At 41.8% G+C, this 19,885-nt stretch overlaps 1 protein-coding gene across 1 annotated transcript; it reads right to left on the bottom strand.

Moving 5' to 3' along the window:
- Positions 1–10,114: 10,114 nt before the first annotated feature.
- Positions 10,115–15,144, bottom strand: LOC139407320 (mitochondrial basic amino acids transporter-like). The gene is made up of 4 exons (XM_071151006.1): positions 15,106–15,144; positions 13,184–13,267; positions 12,194–12,401; positions 10,115–10,683 (listed from the first exon to the last, which is right to left on the bottom strand). Exons 3-4 carry the CDS (start codon positions 12,399–12,401, stop codon positions 10,115–10,117), a joined length of 777 nt encoding a protein of 258 aa, XP_071007107.1. The 5' UTR covers positions 13,184–13,267; positions 15,106–15,144.
- Positions 15,145–19,885: the final 4,741 nt, after the last annotated feature.

Below are 19,885 nucleotides of genomic sequence, written 5' to 3'. Positions count from 1 at the left end.
CACCTCTGTACTGTACTGACAAAGGGTTAGACATAATACATTTTTAATTGTTTATTTAAAAACGTTTATTTGTTTTATAAATTAATTTAAACGTTAGAAAAGCATTGTGTTCAAAAAAAAAAAATAATAGTTTAGGAAAAAACATATGGATAAACAAAATCTGAATGTCTCTTTGCTGACTTTCTTCATAATGGACAGGGGAAAAAAACGAACTTATCATTCACATAGACCATGTGTTGCTTCAGTGATGTCATCACCCCTACTGCATGCAACAACAAATATGTTAAATAGATACTAAACATACTAAAAGTTGAAAATACAACTATAAATACATCTTCCAACACACTCTACTCTATCATAGATGAACATCAGCTTTAAAAAACATGTATAATGTCCTCTTAATCAATAAAGCTACAGACAGTTTGAAAGTATTAGTCCAGCACAGGGAGAAGAGTGAGGAACAAGGGGTCATTCCTCCAGGACATGAATCTCAATACCAGAGGCTTCTTCTATACAGAGAACAAAACAACACATCAGACAACATGTCTCACCATTCATTCTATAGCAGACCATAAAGATGAACTAGTTAATAGGGGGTTAGATGGACAAGATGACTACGTCAAAGGACTATTTATGACCTGATTCCATTTCAGTTCACACATCTGAAGATCAGAATATGTGAATGTAATGTGTTGTTTGCTCCATATGTTCTATGGATTGATGGAACCATTCATAATGTTTAGGTCTATACAGTCCTTTCAGATCTGTGAACTCTGATGTTGTGGGAGGAGTTAGGAACCTAAATGGAACTGGACCAATGCCTGTGACTCTCACCTGCTTGTGGGGGCAGAGCCTTGGGTGGGCGGATCCTCCTTGTGTGAATAGTGACTATGGCAGCCATGATGGTCAGTGTCACAAAGAGCATGATGTGACTGATGGGCAACTTAACAGCATTACTGGTACCTGGACAATGAGACAGACAGGGATTAAACACAGTCAATCATTTAGATTGATTTAAATGAAAGTAAAGTTTGTATCACACACCGGTCAATAGAGGATGCTGAGGACCAATATCCATCAGCCAAACACCTCTACAACTTCACCTCTGTCTGAACACCAACGATCTAGCTGAGTGTTTTAATTCATGCCTAATAGATTACTTTGATTGTTCAGACCATCCACTAAATAACTTTAGAGTTATATAACATCTTAAACATGGAGTAGTGGTATTAGGCATCACAGACAAGCAGAAATGTCCACAGGATGAGAGTGTGAACTGCACCACAGCAAAGTAAAAAACCTGAACTTGTAAATTAGTTTAGCAGTAGGTAGGTAGTCTAGGAAGGTAGCCTAGCAGTTAACTTCTCTAGGGTAGGGGGCAGCATTGGGAATTTTGGATGAAAAGAGTGCCCAAATTAAACTGCCTGCTACTCTGCCATAAAAGCTAGAATATGCATATAATTAGTAGATTTGGATAGAAAACACTCTGAAGTTTCTAAAACTGTTTGAATGATGTCTGTGAGTATAACAGAACTCATATGGCAGGCAAAAACCTGAGAAAAAATCCAACCAGGAAGTGGGAAATCTGAGGTTCGACTCTTACCCTATCGAATACAGTGTCTATGGTGTCATCTTGCACTTCCAAATGCTTCCACTAGATGTCAACAGTCTTTAGAACCTTGTTTGATGGTTCTACTGTGATGTGGGGGTGAATGAGAGGGGATTGAGTCAGAGGTCTGCCAGCAGCCACGAGCTCAGTCTCGCGCGTTCACGTGAGCGCAACCTGCATTCCATTGCATTTCTGAAGACAAAGGAATTCTTCGGTTGGAACATTAATGAAGATTTATGTTAAAAACATCCTAAAGATTGATTCTATACATCTATTTTCTATTCTCAGTCTCAAGCCGTTAAAGGTACCAACCCTGACCCAACATTTAAGAAACGTTGCTAACTTCTACATATCAAGATGGCACATGGAAGGTGTACTACAGTATATCTGCACACATCATACTGATGGAGTTTTTTTTTAACCTGGGACTGTGGTGATGACATCACCATCTTCAGTGCCCTTGTCTTTAATATCTAGATCAGTAGAAGAACATCCTCTTTTATATAACTCTTCATCATCAGACAAATACAGTAGAGAGCTGTATGCTTGTTCACCAATCACTGATATCAGGAGAAAGTATCAGGTTTGATATTCAACTTTAATATCATTACAGATTTTATTCAGATTATAGGAGCATAACGGGAACACATACCTGAGAATGTGGAGGTGAAGTCAATGGAGGTCTTCACTTATCCCCTTTCAGTCAGCTGACACGTCAGCTTCCTGTTGTTGTCCTCCCTCTGGAGTGTCACAGTCAGAGAGATGTCACAGGGAGAGCATTGTGTTAGCTGGTCTCATCCACCCAGCTCAGAGTAACACCACTAATGATGAGTGGGTTACAGTTTCCATAATAGCTGAGCAGGGGCATGTTAATTTCACTGTTCAGGCATTATATCTCTCATTAACGTGGACTGGGAGACTGTGAAAGAAAAGGAGATAGTTTACTGTCACAAATACATCTAATATACCAAACTTAATGTATTCAAACAGTAATACTCACTATTTAGAAGCGACAAATAAAAAGCTTCACCCACTACACATTTTGTCCCATTCTTAAGGTTCTCTTTAAAAATGTAGACTCCAGCTTTGATATCACTAACATGTAGAGAAAAGTTAGACCCAACACTGAATCTGTTAGTTTGTTTTCCTTTTCTGACCCCCCATTGACCTCTTCAATAGTACCAGTAGATCCATCTCTGTTATAGATCCATGTAGTTGAGGAGCAGTTTGAATAAACCACATTGTTACACGGTAGACTGACGTCATTTCCCACTCTGGAGAACATAGAGAGTGTGTCTGACACCTGGATAGGCAGAATATGTCTCTAATTTAAAAAATAATAATGATTTGGGCATCTTTTGTTGAACACAGTGCTGAACTTGTGTTTTGGACTTAATAACAACCTACCTTAAAACCTTCAGGTACTTCATCAAACATGGATACTAACTCATTGTTGTATATTATCATCCATTATAGGGGGAAAGTTCCTGGAGAGACAGCAAGTTATCAGTAGCACCTTCTTTTGAACATGCTAGTTGCTGAGACTCAAGTTGCCAGGGAAGTAGAAATAATCATACACATTAAACAAAAGATTCCAGCTATCAACCATTGAGCTATCTGAGGTCCCGAAGCTCCAAAGAGGCCCTTCAGCCAACCAGTAAACACCCACTCTGATTCCCGGGAATAAGACTTTGTAACAGTGGCAATGTAGTTAGCAAGACCAGTCACATTTGATGACACATCTGGGACAAAAGTGCAGCATTCGTCGCCCATGAGTGCACAAATACCCCCTTGACCAGCCAATAAGTAGTCAAGTGCCTCCCTGTTTTGCAGGGCCAACTCGGTGAGTGCTTTTACTTCCTCATTCAGAGAAAACAAGGCATCTCTAGTAGCCAATGACAGTATTGGGGGACAGTGTAATTGTTAAGTTTACCCCAAAGGAAACCCCTACATATGGAGACCCTTACCTACTCCCACATGACCCCACCCACATACCAAACAAGAAGTCTTATATGAGGTGACATTTGCCACCTTATACTTCTCTTTTCCTTCGCTTCACTTCTCGTTCTGGACCACTACTCCGGGTCTGTGGTGGTCCCTTCGGCTCGGGACTTTCATCTTCACCTGAACAGTCACCCAGTGGAGGGAAACAAACTGTTCCAATCAACGCAACGGTGCAGATGCAGACAGCAAGGCCACACAACCTAAGGGATTGGACTCCCGCCATCCTCCCCAGGGGCAGGAACTCGTCTGCAGAGGAGATGTGTCGCGCTGCATGAGGCAAATGGTGGTCACACATTCTAGCTAACATCTGCTTCATCCAAAATACTGCCTGTAATCCAAGTCACTGGGAGGCTGAGGTTGGTGGATCGAGTGAGCTGAGGAGCTCTGGGCTGTAACGCGCTATGTTGAACAGGTGTCCTTACTAAGATCGATATGGTGCTCATGGGGGAGTCTGGTACCACCAGGTGGGCTATAGAGGGGTGCACTAGCCCAGGTTGGAAACTAAGCAGGTCAAAGCCCACATGCTGTCCAGCAGTGGGATAGTGCCTGTGAGTACGTGTTAAAAATATCTACTTCATGGTGGCAACTGCCTCTGCGATACAATAACTTGAGCAGCCCACAAGAGTAAGAAAAGTACTTTTCTGAAAATGTAGAATTACACTAACGCCTACTGACGAAGTGAGTGAATAACACATTCATATCAACGCAGCAGACATCTATTGTGTTGGGATGTGTATTTTACTATGTAACATTATAAAATGTAGTATGACAATAAAACTATTGTTTTCAAGGCACAGGTATAATGACACGGAGAAAGATCTTAATCTGAGTCAGTCGTTTATTGATTTTAAAAATGTTCTACAAGTCAACCTTGATGAACCAAAGCATGAGATACACTGACCGGGCTCAGCGTTGTTAGTTTGTTACAAAAATATATCAGTGTCTCCATCTTTTGAATCTTCCCTTTCCAAGCTCATCTTTGTAACAGCAAAACCCACAAGTTAAGAGAAAGACAAAAAATATATATTCTGGTCAAACATCAAACATCACAACTAAGAGATCGAAAAATATAGGTTTTATATATTTACACTTTCATTCCCCCTTTCAAATGATCTAACAGATTATCATCACACAAAATCACATACTTTGTTCGCATCTTCCCAGTCCAAAGTCCAAATAATTTTCATATGCCAGTTTTTTACTTTAGCCTCGTGTCCAGGACTGGAGGAGTATGAGAACATTAAAATGATCACAACAAAGCCCAATAAAATACTATGGTGACAAACAATGTGATACAGTATATAAAAGATATTAAAATGAACAATTAGCAATGGCAAAAACTGATTGGCATACTGAATGTCACTCAGCAACATATTATTTTATTATTTGTGGGATTCTGTGTTTTACATTATAGCCATTAGCATATATATATATATATATATATATATATATATATATATATATATATATATATATATATGATTAAATATTATCTGATGTTGGCTGTGTGAAGTATCTGCATTTGTGCACTTGAGCATCATCATGAGATTAAACAACTGCTTGCTACATCTACTTGCCTGTTTGTGTGTGTGACAAGAACTGAGTAACATGGTGTGACCTGCATGTTGCAAAACTGTAGATAACAGCCCAGCAGATGCTTTGTCCTTGTGTTTGTATGTAACAATATTGAGCACATGGTGACTTGCTGTATCTTACAAAGTTGTGGTCAATTAGGTATAGGGGAGGGGTGGTCATCACGAGGTTTAACTGAGATGGAAAAATACTGAACAACACAACAGCAGGAACTGAGCAACTGTTATAACTAGGCTGCGATACCAGAACAGTAAGAATCTATACATCGACGAAGGGAGGACTCCAAGAAGCGCCAAGAGGTGGGGACCCGCCTGAGCGCCTGCGATAGGCTGAGCAAGTCTAAACCACGCTCAGCCTCTACGGTGATAGACATTGTTCCAACCCGTCTGTTGGCCTATCACAGTATAAGAACAACTGTTTACGTACATCCTGTCAGTTCTCTGTTCTGCCCTGCGTGGTATTACAGTGAGCCCGTATATACGAAAGTTGCATTTGCCATTTATTACTTAGCTAATAAAAAAAAATACATAGTATACAATCGGTGACTCATTGTTATATTTATCCTGATACCAGATTCAAATTTACACAACTCTAACAATTACCCCACAACCACAATTCACCAATTCAGCAGACTGCAGGACAACAGTATTTCAAGGGTTGTGCTATCCAAGCAGCAAACTACCTCGAACCAACCAAAATATTTAGAAGAGAAGCTGATTGTTACAGGTCTCTGGTACATGTTTCTTCTCCTCCTGGTAAAAGTCAGAGACCATTTTGTGGGGGTAACATCTTGTTACATTCAACAATTCAGTACATGTGGATATGTTAGAGACTGTCATTAAGACATCACTGTCGCTGTTTTAGAGAACACCATTATGATGTCATAGCTCTTTTAAAGAACATTACTGTGGTGTCATCATAGATTTTCCTGAATCCTTTGTTTCAGAAGGTTATGACAATGATAGTTATTTACTGCAGCAACACACTAGAGACAATTCAGTGTGTGTGTGTGTGTGTGTGTGTGTGTGTGTGTGTGTGTTCTTCCCTCCCCTCCACAGTGAAGGAATAAGAGAGAACAGAGTCATTAATAACACATGAATACTGTGTCAAAGCTACCATACTGTAGGTCCACTGATGTGTATAGCCTACTATATTAATACCCTCATACAGGAACAGCATGCAAAATGTCCCCATCATACATATCGCAGAGAGATCTGCCAATCTCTGCTAATACGACTAAGTATCTCACAAACCAGTAAAAACATATAGTACCAGTCAAAAGTTTGGACACCTACTCATTACAGAGTTTCTTTATTTTGACTATTTTCTACATTGTAGAAAATTAGTGAAGAAATCAAAACTATGAAATAACACATATGGAATCATGTAACCAAAAAAAGGTGTTAAACAAATCAAAATGCATCTTATTGTAGAGATTCTTAACTGGAGCCAACCTGACAGCTTTGCATTCTCTCAACCAGCATCATGAGTCACCTGGAATGCATTTCGATTAACAGGTGTGTCTGCTTAAAAGTTAATTTGTGGAATTTCTTTCCATCTTAATGCATTTAAGCGAATCAGCTGTGTTGTGACAAGGTTAGGAGTGGTATACAGAAGATAGCCCTGTTTGGTAAAAGACCAAGTCCATATTATGGCAAGAACAGCTCAAATAAGCAAAGAGAAATGACAGTCCATTATTACTTTACGACATGAAGGTCAGTCAATCTGGAATATTTCAAGAACTTTAAGTTTCTTCAAATGCAGTCGCAAAAACCATCAAGCTCTATGATGAAACTGGCTCTCATGAGGACACATTCACAGGAGGATAAGTTCATTAGAGTTTACCAGCCTCAGAATTTGCAGCCCAAATAAATGCTTCACAGTGTTCAAGTCACAGACACATCTCAACATCAACTGTTCAGAGGTGACTGCTTGAATCAGGCCTTCATGGTCCAATTGCTGCAAAGAAACCACTACTAAAGGATACCAATAAGAAGAAGAGACTTGCTTGGGCAATGAAACACAAGCAATGGACATTAGACCAGTGGAAATCTGTCCTCTAGTCTGATGAGTCAAATTTGAGATTTTTGGTTCCAACCGCTGTGTCTTTGTGAGACGCAGAGTAGGTGAACGGATGATCTCTGCATGTGTGGCACCCACCATGAAGCATGGAGGAGGTGGTGTGATGGTGTTTTGCTGGTGAAACTGTCAGTGATTTATTTAGAATTCAAGGCACACTTAACCAGCATGGCTACCACAGCATTCTGCAGCAATACACCATCCCATATGGATGTTTCAACTGGACAATGACCCAAAACACACCTCCAAGCTGTGTAAGGGCTATTTGACTAAGAAGGAGAGTGATGGAGTGCTGCATTAGATGACCTGGCCTCCACAATAACCTGACCTCAACCCAATTGATATGGTTTGGGATGAGTTGGACTGCAGAGTGAAGGAAAAGCAGCCAACAAGAGCTCAGCATGTGGAAACTCCTTCAAGACTGTTGGAAAAGCATTCCAGGTGAAGCTGGTTGAGAGAATTCCAAGAGTGTGCAAAGCTGTCATCAAGGCGAAGGGTGGCTACTTTGAAGAATCTCAAATATATTTTTGATTTGTTTAACACTTTTTTGGTTACTACATGATTCCATGTGTTAGTTTTGATGTCTTCACTATTGTTCTACAATGTCGAATCAGTAGGTGTGTCCAAAATTTTGCCTGATGCTGTATATCAACTCCCCATTACAAATATTCTAAAATGACAGGAGTTAACAGTAACAGATATACCAAAGTCTACATTATGAGGAACAAGAGACACAGAGATTAGTTAACAGCAACATTTCGGCTCAAATAATAACACACAAAAATCCTCTCTAGAATTTGCAATATTTAGACACTTTGCCAATCACATCTTTAAAAACAAAATACAATGAATCTCACATTTATACACAAGTAAAACACCAAAGACAACACTTCCCATTACTCAGTAAAACACAAGCCTTGTCCCAAAACAAAACGCACAAGACACATTACATTATTGCCAACTCTAATAGGGACTCGCACTTGTGTGCTTCAAACACAAAACGTCACATTCTGGGCTTTCATTCAGCTTTCAGATATCGCTCAGGTGCATTATAGGTTGCTTTTCAGTTAGGACATGATAAGTGCTTTAACTCAACTAGTACCCTACATGTGAATCTCCTGAGGCCAAAGTAGACTACTGAATAGTTACTGTGCAAAGACAGAGCTATAAAAGGATAAACTGCATAACCATACCATTACAGTGCTTGTTAGTATACATGTGGTTGTACCAGTTAGTACCAGCGACTTAACCATAACTCTTGGTTTATTTGAGCAATACTATGGTCTGAGAGAGACAGTGGCATATTAAACTGTGGGTTCAATCTCAGTCTTTTTTGTCGCATCTTCCAAAGATATCAGTGCTTCGACTTCTCCATTTTAGTAAAACTTTTAAAATGTAATAAGGCAGGAAATAACAGTTACTTTAAACATTATACAAAAAATACCCCCCCCCAAGTAAATTATATTTACAAGTCAAGTGCAGTCTTAGCCTGCAAATCTATAGCTCTACACTACTGTTCAAAAGTTTGAGGTTACTTGTCCTTGTTTTTGAAAGAAAAGCACATTTTTTGTCCGTTAAAATAACATCAAATTGATTAGAAATACAGCGTAGTACCATCAAAACACCAGTCTCAAAGTCAACAGTGAAGAGACAACTCCGGGATGCTGGCCTTCTAGGCAGAGTTGCAAAGAAAAGCCATATCTCAGACTGGCCAATAAAAATAAAACCTTAAGATGGGCAAAAGAACACAGACACTGGACAGAGGAACGCTGCCTAGAAGGCCATCATCCTGGAGTCGCCTCTTCACTGTTGACTTTGAGACTGGTGTTTTGTGGGTACTATTTAATGAAGCTGCCAGTTGAGGACTTGTGAGGCGTCGGTTTCTCAAACTAGACACTAATGTGCTTGTCCTCTTGATCAGTTGTGCACCGGGGCCTCCCACTCCTCTTTCAATTCTGGTTAGCGACAGTTTGCACTGATCTGTGAAGGGAGTAGTACACAGCATTGTACGAGATCTTCAGTTTCTTGGCAATTTCTCGCATGGAATAACCACAGGAGTCGCTGGTGCGCGATGAGACAAGGATATCCCTACCGGCCAAGCCCTCCCTAAGCAGGACGACGTTAGGCCAATTGTGCGTCGCCCCACGGACCTCCCGGTCGCGGCCGGTTGCGATAGACCCTGGGCGCGAACCCAGAGTCTCTGGTGGCACAGCTGGCGCTGAAGTACAGCGCCCTTAACCACTACGCCACCCGGGAGGCTGTTTCTGGCCATTTTGAGCCTGTAATCGAACCCACAAATGCTTATGCTCCAGATACTCAACTAGTCTAAAGAAGGCCAGTTGTATTGCTTCTTTAAAATCAGCACAACAGTTGTCAGCTGTGCTAACATAATTGCAAGAGGGTTTTCTAATGATCAATTAGCCTTTTAAAATTATAAACTCGGATTAGCTAACACAACGTGCCATTGGAACACAGGAGTGATGGTTGCCGATAATGGGCCTCTGTAAGCCTATGTAGATATTCCAATAAAAAAAATGAGCCGGGTCCAGCTACAATAGTCATTTACAATATACAAAATGTCTACACTGTATTTCTGATAAATTTGATGTGATTTTAATGGATTTTTTGTTATTGCTTTTCTTTCAAAAACAAGGACATTTTTAAGTGACCCCAAACTTTTGAACGGTAGTGTACATATATCAGCTATATCAGGAGTCTATGGGTTTCCATACTCAGCGATTCAAAGGGCATTGGGTCCCAATGGGTTTCCCTCCCTCCCCCACCCCACAGTAGAGCAGCTTTGGTGGGAGTAACACCTCCAGACTCAGATCACAAGCTGGAAGCCTGGGTCTGCTGCGGTAGCTGTGTGTGGTGAGCTGTGTTGGGGGGCCCCAGCTCACAGTCTTTGGGCCCCTCTTCCACTCCCCGTGCGTACAGCAGCACCAGCGTGACGGTGGCGAAGGTGGCAGCATTGACGGGAAATGCCCTGAGCAGGGTGGAGGTAAGACCTCGCGTGAACACTCTGAGCCCCTCCCTCCTCACGCTCTGCCGCACGCAGTCAGCGATGCTGGTGTACTGGTAGACCCCACCCACCCCATCCGCCTGGAGGCGGGACTTAATCACGTCCACTGGATAGGTGGAGAGCCAAGAGGCAATCCCGGACATCCCACCGGCGAATAGCAGTTTGGGGATCATGTAGGGGTCGTCAGGTTCACAGCCAATGGAGCGAGTCAGGACATCATAGGCCAGGAAGTAGACCCCAAAACCGGGGGTTTCTCGGATCAGCGTGGTAACCATGCCACGGTTCACCCCCGACAGCCCCTCCCGCTTGTAGATACGGGCCAGACAGTCCAGGGAGTTCTTGTAGAGCTTCCTCTTGGACTTCTTCTCCCCAGTGCCTTAGTAACACAGTATAATTATAAATACTAGTGATGGGTACCAATATGGAAAAGTTGACGCTAGGAGAAACATGAAATAGGTGGCCATACATGTTTTGAAAACGTTTTAATAGTTAGTGCCATTAGTGAACCCTTTAAAAACTGATACTATAGACGGGTGGGTTGACAATGTCACCAGAATTATGCATGCGCGTTGCAGAGGAAAAAGGCAGCGTGTTGTTATGATTCTGAAATGGTCAGATCTCTAGCAGCAATGACAAGAAGCGGCCATGTGGAGAATCGTAGGTGGCTTGTTTCAGCTAGTTGTATGTTGTTCTTGATAACATGTCTTGTTTTTAGGTGTTTTCACTTATGTCACGTCAATGCTAATGCTAATATGTATTAGAGAAAAAATGTGTGTATTGTGTTATAGTTTACAATATAGTTAACATGTTGTCAATAATCCTTTGATACTAAGGCAACCCACTTTGTTTTGCCCCAAAGTTGAGTATGCATCGGCTTTGTTGCTAAACAACCCATCCGTCTATGGTACACACGCTTTCCAACAGTGTAGGGGCAGTGCACCGAGTACATTATGCTAGCTAGCTCAGATAAGCTAAAATGACAAACATTTGACAACTAGCTAGAAACGTTTGCTAACTAGAACAAAAACATCTGCACAAACATCAACTACACAGAATGTGCTTCTTAGAAATGATTGTTCGCTAAGGAGGTAGCTAAGTCGCTAGCTTGAAAAGGCAGAGTACAATCCACAAATTGTTTAACTTGCTGGCTAGTTAGCGAAGTTGCTCCACCACCAAATACTGGGGAAACCAATGAATGAAACATGGAACACTTTTGCCCAGTAAAGTATTCATGCAAGTGTTGACAACAGTTTTTGTTATCTTAAAGTAACAAATACCTCATCAAATCATGATATTGCACTCTCCTAAGGCAGTGGTGCATGCTTGCAACAACAGTATGGTTATCACAACATACTTCACTCAAATCAATATGATATCGAATTATCAAAGGTCCCCAAGGTTGTCAAAAAAAATGTCTAATACTTGTTCATGACTTTCTTCATAACATATAGCAACTTCAATTGAAATACGTGTGCATCTATTACATGCATGGGCATACAAGGACATCTAGTGGTCAGATGACCTGGTTTATACCTCACCATGACACACGCGTAAAGAAAAGCACCATTTTAAGCAGTTGGAGAGAATAGTAGTTATCTCCCCTATTTTCCTCGTATTAAAATGGTGCTTTCAAGACAACTGGGAAAGCAGAAAAAAAAACAGAGGTCAAATTATGATGTTGACCTCCAGGTTGGAGCTCTAGAAAGATGCCGGAGTTTCCAGCTTGGAATTCCGATTTGGATGAGCGTTCAAAACTATTTTTCCCAGTCAGAGGTCTATTTTTTCCTGAGTTGCCGGTTGTCTTGAATGCACTGAAGTCTGAGATTTTTGAGTTCCCAGCTGTTTTGAACGAGACATTAAAAGGCCATCTTTTTGATAATCCCTACCTTGCATCTGCATGCGTGTCTTGGCCAGCTCCATGGGGCAGCAGACGACACACTGGATGGTTCCGGCTGCGGCCCCGGCCAGGAACTGGTTCATAGGGGTGTCGTGGCCCAGGTAACGCATAGCGTTTCCCTGCACTCCAAACACTATGGCATTGATGAAGGTTAGGCCCATCATGGGGGAGCCGATGCCTTTGTACAGCCCAAACATCTGGGGTGGGGGGTGAAGGAGGGAGAGATGGCAAAGAGAGGGAGAAAGGGAGAAATTAAAAACATTTTATATTTCAGGCTATGGACTCATGTGGAGCATGAAAAGAGTGAGACACATAATTCTAACTCAATGGATATTGTAGATTCATTTATAAACTTGTTAAAACCCTTATAAAGTTAACAGAACACAAACCAAAATACGTATTCCCAATGACCATATTTTGCTACAGGGCGCTATGCTTACCTTTTTTTTACTAGGAGCATGTGTGGAAAATGTAGGCACACACCAAGAAATTTAGCAGCACAATGAAAAATATTTGGGGTAATAAGGGTAGAATCCTTCATTTTTCAAGGGACACTAGCGCTCTTAAATAAAAAGTGCTCTTGAATAAAAATTCCAGGTCGCACAGCTAAATATGTTTGCGCATTTGCGAGTAAAATGGTTGCACTGTAGAGCTAGCTCTGTGCTACTGCCTCTCCCACACCCATCAGCTCTGTGAGTATTCTATCAGGCCCATAACAATCAGTCACAAGACAAGACAGGTGAGGTCGTCTGAAACAGACAGGTCTAGGATCAGCGCTTAGGACAAACTGACCTCAAGCAGAGCAGACTTCAATGTGGTTGTGTTGATGAGAGAGTGGCCAAAGTCTCATCAAACAAATCTGAAGCCTATAGGACTATAATATACCAAACATGACAACTTAACATGAGCTCATCGCCTGTTTAAAGTTAAATTGGAGACGCAGCTTCCACTTAATGATAAAGATTTAGGTAGGACTTACCGACTCCTGCCGAATGATGGACTGGAAACAGTGGTAGGTCCCGCGGTAGAGAGGCTTGTCCACATTCTGGACCTGGAGTCTCACCTGCAACACACACACAGGTCAAGGTCAAAGAGAACCTGGATGGCCAAACAGCATCCCTACTGAACAAACCAACACTTCCTGACAACAGTATCACAACATAGGAACAAAAATGAGGGAATATAGAATAGCTTACCAATACACACAATTATGCACTACATGACCAAAAGTATGTGGACACATGCTTGTCGAACATCTCATTCCAAAATCATGGTCATTAATATTGCGTTGGTCCCCCCTTTGCTGCCATAACAGCCTCCACTCTTCTGGGAAGGCGTTCCACTATATGTTTGAAGATTGCTGCGGGTACTTGCTTCCATTCAGCCACAATAGCATTAGTGAGGTCGGGCACTGATGTTAGGCGACTAGGCCTGGCTTGCAGTTGGAGTTCCAATTAATCGCAAAGGTATTCGAGGGGGTTGAAGTCACTGCTCTGTGCAGGCCAGTCAAGTTCTTCCACACCGATCTCGACAAACCATTTCTGTATGGATCTCGCATTGTGCACAGGGGGCATTGTCATGCTGAACCAGGAAAGGTTCTTCCCCAACTGTTGTCACAGCTGGAAGCACAGAATCGTCTACAATGTAATTGTATGCTGTAGCATTAAGATTTCCTTCACCGGGACTAAGGGGCCTAGCCCGAACCATGAAAAACAGCCCCAGACCATTATTCCTCATCCACCAAACTTTACAGTTGGCACTATGCATTTGGGCAGGTAGCGTTCTCCTGCCATCCGCCAACCTAAGAGTCGTCCATTGGACTGCCAGATGGTGAAGCGTGATTCATCACTCCAGAGTCCAATGGTGGCAAGCTTTACACCACTCCAGCCGAAACTTGGGATTGTGCATGGTGATCTTAGGCTTGTGTGCAGCTGCTCGGCCATGGAAACCCATTTCATGAAGTTCCCAACAAACAGTTATTGTGCTGATGTTGCTTCCAGAGGCAGTTTGGAACTCAGTAGTGAGTGTTGCAACTAAGGACAGACAATTTGTACATGCTACGGGGCTTCAGCGGTCCCGTTCTGTGAGATTATGTGGCCTACCACTTCGCGGCTGAGGCGTTGTAGACGTTTCCACTTCACAATAACAGTACTTACAGTTGCCTGGGGCAGCTCTAGCAGGGCAGAAATTGGACTAACTGATTTGTTGGAAATGTGGCATGCTATGACAGTGCCAAGATGAAAGCCACTAAGCTCTTAGTAAGGCCATTCTACTGCCAATGTTTGTCTATGGAGATTGCATGGCTGTGTGCTCGATTTTATACACCGGTCAGCAATGGGTGTGGCAGAAATAGCCAAATCCACTAATTTGAAGTGGTGTCCCCATACTTTTGTATATATAGTGTATGTACTGCCATGAAGTGTATAAACATGATTTTTCTGACACAACTTGGTAAACTCAGACATCAAAATGTTGATAGGGGATGGGGACGAGTCCTATTCTTGTTGTGGTTCAACAAAAATATGAGTCAAAGTGACAGAGAGAGAGACGGGTGGATGGGTTGACCTTTGCTGTACTTACTACAGTGTACGGTTGTGTAGAAGTATCTACTAACACAGTAAGACCTTTTCTGTGAAACGAAGAAAGTCCTTGTTACATTAACAAGGAAATCTTCCACAATCATTAGACCTACGCAAGCAGGATGTGTATGAAATCAGTAGCATACATACATACAAACAAAATAGCACCTGTTGTAGTGTGGAGAATACAGTCATCAATTTCCCCTTGCTATACTGTATTGCTGCTTTTTATGGTTGTTTGAGACAAGCAGCAACTATTGACTGCAAGCTTTTTTTTCATATAATGGAAAGAAAAGCCCAAAAGGAGAACAACCAGACTCACCTTAACCGTGTCAAAAGGGTGCCCTACTAAGACTCCAGCAGCACCTGAAGAGAAGAACGAGACAGCAGTCAGACAGGATAGACTACGCTATACTTAACCGAGAGCAGATTGTTAAAAAAAAAAAGACAAGTAAAAATGACCGTAGCCTATGTGATACACAGATAGTTTGAGAAGTTGTATTCTGGTAGGAAAAAAAGAAGTTATTTATAGCAACCAAAACATTGTTTCTGTAAACTAAATAAATAGCCATGTCCCCTATTCAGATCTCAACGACAGAAATTGTAAACATAAGCCTTTTAATGTTGGCTCTCACCCCACAGAGGACATCACATCAGGAAATGGAAACCCTGTAGCCATCAACAACAATCTGTAGCCTTACTGTAGACCGACAGCAGACCTGGGTTCAAATACCATTTTAGAATCTTTCAAATAGTTGAAGCATTTACAGGCGCCTTGCGTGCCAGACGGGCAGGGTTCACAGTTGAAACTATTATATTAGTCCATTAGCCAGGCTGGCTCAATAAAGCACCGGCAAAGTATTTAAAATAGTATTTGAATCTAGGTATGACAGACCGCTGCCTCATATATGGCAAGGCCACTGGGGAGGGACAGTCTCCTTCAGGAATAGCTTTGTCCAAACGACTGCTCTGGAAGGTACTGTACATAACATGTGTACAAGCCCTCTCATCCACTCCCAATGGCTCTGAATACAGAGTGAAACCTTAGCCCTGAGCCCTGACAGCAACTATCCTGCTATAGGCCTTGATATTGGCCTACATAGTTTGGCGGACTATACTCCAAACTGGCATCAAACGTTCCAAAACAAACAACATTATTAAAGGTTGGAATGTGTAGTGCACCAAAAGAATGCTACAACCCAAACAGAGCTTGCAGAACTCTGTGGCTGTAGGCCATCTCTCGGTCTTTGGTCTGTCTGTGCCTCTCTGGGACTGGCTAGAAGAGCAAGGATAATCCTTACTAAGCGCCTGCTGTGCCACAGCCAGCCAATCAGAGCCGGCCTCCTTTTGTAAGCCAGGAAAAGAACAGCAGTAGGCATGTGATCCTTGGGATGTCCCTACCATAAATCCTTACCTTAAAAGAGAAACTGACACGATTACTTGTGCCCTTGGCAACCGGCATGCAAAGGGCCGTTTTGGTCATATTTTACAATACCTTAGGTAGCTACAGCAGAAAACTACCAGCAAACTAACAGTACCCTGGGTAATTTGTAAGTTGAGTTATTTAAAATTCTCTTTCACTATCTATACCGAAGAAAAATATATAAAAATGCGAAAATGTCAACGATTTTACTGAGTTACAGTTTATATAAGGAAATCATAAAATGAAATAAATTAATTAGGTCATAATCTATGGATTTTACATGACTGGGCAGGGGTGCAGCCATGGGTGGGCCTAGAAATGCATAGGCCCACCCACTGGGCAACCAGACCCACCCAATCAGAAAGAGTTTTTCCCCACAAAAGAGCTTTATAACAGACAGAAATGCTCCTCAGTTTCATCAGCTGTTCGGGTGGCAGGTCTCAGATGATCCCGCAGTTGAGGAAGCCGGATGTGGAGGTCCTGGGCTGGCGTGGGGCGGGTTGTGAGGCGGGTTGGACGTTCTGCCAAATTCTCAAAAACAATGTTGGAGGCGGCTTATGGTAGAGAACAGTAAACAGTAAATTATCTGGCAACAGCTCTGGTGGACATTCCTGCAGTCAGCATGCCAATTGCACACTCCCTCAAAACCTGAAACACCTTTGGCATTGTGTTGTGTGACAAAATTGCACATTTTAGAGTGGCCTTTTACTTTCCCCAGCACAAGGTGCACCTGTGTAATGATCATGATGTTTAATCAGCTTCTTGATATGCCACACCTGTCAGGTGGATGGATTATCTTGGCAAAGGAGAAACATGCTCACCAATAGGGATGTAAACATATTTGTGCACAACATTTGAGAGAAATAAGTTTGGGTGCGTATGGAACATTTCTGGGATATTTTATTTCAGCTCATGAAACATGGGACCAACACTTTACATGTTGCATTTATATTATGGTACAAAGTAACTACGCAAGTTTTTCATTCCCCTAAGGTCAGCTTGGAATGATTGCTTTGAAAGCCTAATGCAAGTTTTCAGAAGAATTGATTCACAAAGGCTTGGTTTGTCATCATTTACATTTGAGTCATTTAGCAGGCGCTCTTATCCAGAGCGACTTACTGGAGCAATTAAGGTTAAGTGCCTTGCTCAAGGGCACAGGCACATTTTTCACCTAATCAGCTCGGGGATTCGAACCAGCAACCTTTCAGTTACTGGCCCAACGCTCTTAAACACTAAGCTACCTGCCGCCCACTTTTGCAGCGTGCCATGTTGGCAGCAAAAGTTCCAACATAACCACATTCTAGTCGGAATAGCAATTAGAATGGTATTGTTATGGAACACCTGGTGCCAACATGGAGGATGGTTTACACTCATGTATGTTTATGGCTCACCTCCAAATAGTGGATCTAATAGGCTTTACATTCCCACATACTACTAAAGTTGCCTTCTGAGTCGAGTCGGGCTTTTCACGCCATTCCACTAACGTTGAGTATGTGGATCCCTCCCCTATGGGTTTACATGTACACCAGACCCTTCCATAGCAGACCAGTGACAGCAGGAGGGAGAGTGTGATTGGTCTGTGAAGGGGTATGTGTAGATGCATATCCTTTTTACAGTAGAGCTATCTTAGGTTATCTGTTTCAGTCTGCAAATATTTAAAAAATGTATGCACGTAAGTCGCTCTGGATAAGACCGTCTGCTAAATGACCAGTGACCAAAGTGCCAAATGTAAATGTAATGCTACAGGACATAGGACTAAATGCTTTCCATTCTTCACAGGGTGTACAGAGGACATTAAGGAGGCTTGTGGGTGGCTGGAAAACACCTGTGGTAGGATTTCTAGACCATGTCCAAGTGAGAATGAAGGAAGTAATTTGATCTTTCTCCAACGATAGCCAAGTCATTGAATATAGACAAGTAACTTTGTATGCCTGTTATTTGACGTATAAATCATTGATTGATAGAGCAGTAACTGAAAGGATGTATCACTTATCATAAATAATTTTACCAGAAGTAGACCTTTAACTTTCAACAACAAAAACTTAGTCTTCCTGGAGAGAAGGGTCATCCATCTACTTTATGAACCAACCACCTATAAACAAATCTAATCAAGAAGAATAGCACCATTGGAGACTACTGGCATCAGATTCCTAAATAAGGTCTAACCCTGAAAAGTTGACGGTGGTTTCCCTTATCCCCTGGTATCCAGCTTTTATGACACATAGGGCCTACTTTTTTCTGACACCAGACTCAATATGGCTTGCACCGACCTGACTTACCAAATATGCATATATCTACATTGCAACAATGTCATGCCTAACAATTATTCAGACTGTAGGCTACAGTGTCTTATGGTGTTAAATTGAGTTTGTTATTCCTGGTATATGATGTTACAATCATAGCCACAGGAAGATGTTTGGGTATGGGGGATGCTGTGATTTGTACCGCAGTGCACTACCTTAATAAAAAAATAATAATAATAATGATAATAAAAATGTATTAATATTAATTTTTTTATTTTCAGGGAGTTCAGCACCTCTACTTCCCGCGGATATGGTTACAATCACACAGAGTCAGTTACTGGTTTTAATGCACTGTCTGAAAAGTTCTAGACATTTACATTATGTCACACGTTTTCACATTTATATAGATATCATTTGGAAAACTAACCTTGCGTGCCCTGTCGACCCATTTGCGCCAAGTACAAAAATGCGGTTTAAATCGCTGAATGGGATTGCATCATCACACACTATCGATTTAACTACCTACAGTAGTTAGCCGGGTGATCATGTGAACAAGGTTAGAGTTGAACAATCTCAATGACATACATAGCTCACACAAATTGACACAATGTAAGAATTAATTTCTCAAATTGGTTTAAAGACAATTATCTGTGTGTGTGGTGTGACAATAGGTAGCATATGACGATGGATGGGTGCGCTTGCCTTCCCTGATTGGCTTAGTACAGCCAGTAGTTAGCTAAAGCTGCCTCCTGGGTTGATGTGCTTCAAATCAGACTTACCGCCAATGCAGCCAGCGAGAAAGTCCATCACCACTCTTCAGTACAAATTTCCGATTAAGAGTGTCAAATATCGGTCAATTAATACTTTTTGATGCCGATTCGTTTGCCACTTACACAGTTTGATGAAACACAGCTGCGCTAGTTGGCAACAGTCTTCGTCTCGTAGCTAGGCTAATGTGCTATCAACTTGCTAGCTAATGTCTGACCAACGTTTTGACAGATGGCATTGGAGGTGTTTACTACCTGCTTCGGGTAAACATCGTATCCAATCACATTACAGTGCCGAAGGCACCACCCCTCTTTTCAATCTTACCCCCAACGTTTATTGGTTGTGTATGAAAATAGTCGCACTTTCAAGGTTGCGTCAGCAATACGGTGTGACGCTTTTGGTCATTGATGAAAACACCTCACAACCAACTCTCGTTTGAATCATAATGGCAGGTTTGAAATAATATCGATTGTACATAGGGAAATAGATGTTTCTACGAATAAGCAAACGGGCTGAAAAACATTTGGCTGCTGAAAATTGCGATTACCATATCATACATATGCCAAACCTAGACAAAATAGAAACTATTCCATATGTAATGGCTTAACTACCTACATTCAATGTCACGTATGGGCGAGCATATCATGGACTACCTACCACCTTTCAAA

Source organism: Oncorhynchus clarkii, chromosome 4, assembly GCF_045791955.1.
Source record: "Oncorhynchus clarkii lewisi isolate Uvic-CL-2024 chromosome 4, UVic_Ocla_1.0, whole genome shotgun sequence".
NCBI lineage: Eukaryota > Metazoa > Chordata > Actinopteri > Salmoniformes > Salmonidae > Oncorhynchus > Oncorhynchus clarkii.
Note: the sequence above shows the minus strand (reverse complement) of the source record. Positions and strands in the feature narration are given on the sequence as shown.

Coding starts and splice junctions, on each gene's coding strand:
- LOC139407320 (XM_071151006.1), bottom strand. CDS start 12,401: ATGTTTGGGCTGTACAAAGGCATCGGCTCCCCCATGATGGGCCTAACC. Junction 10,684..12,193: donor GACACGCATGCAGATGCAAG/GTAGGGATTATC, acceptor TGTGTTACTAAG/GCACTGGGGAGAAGAAGTCC.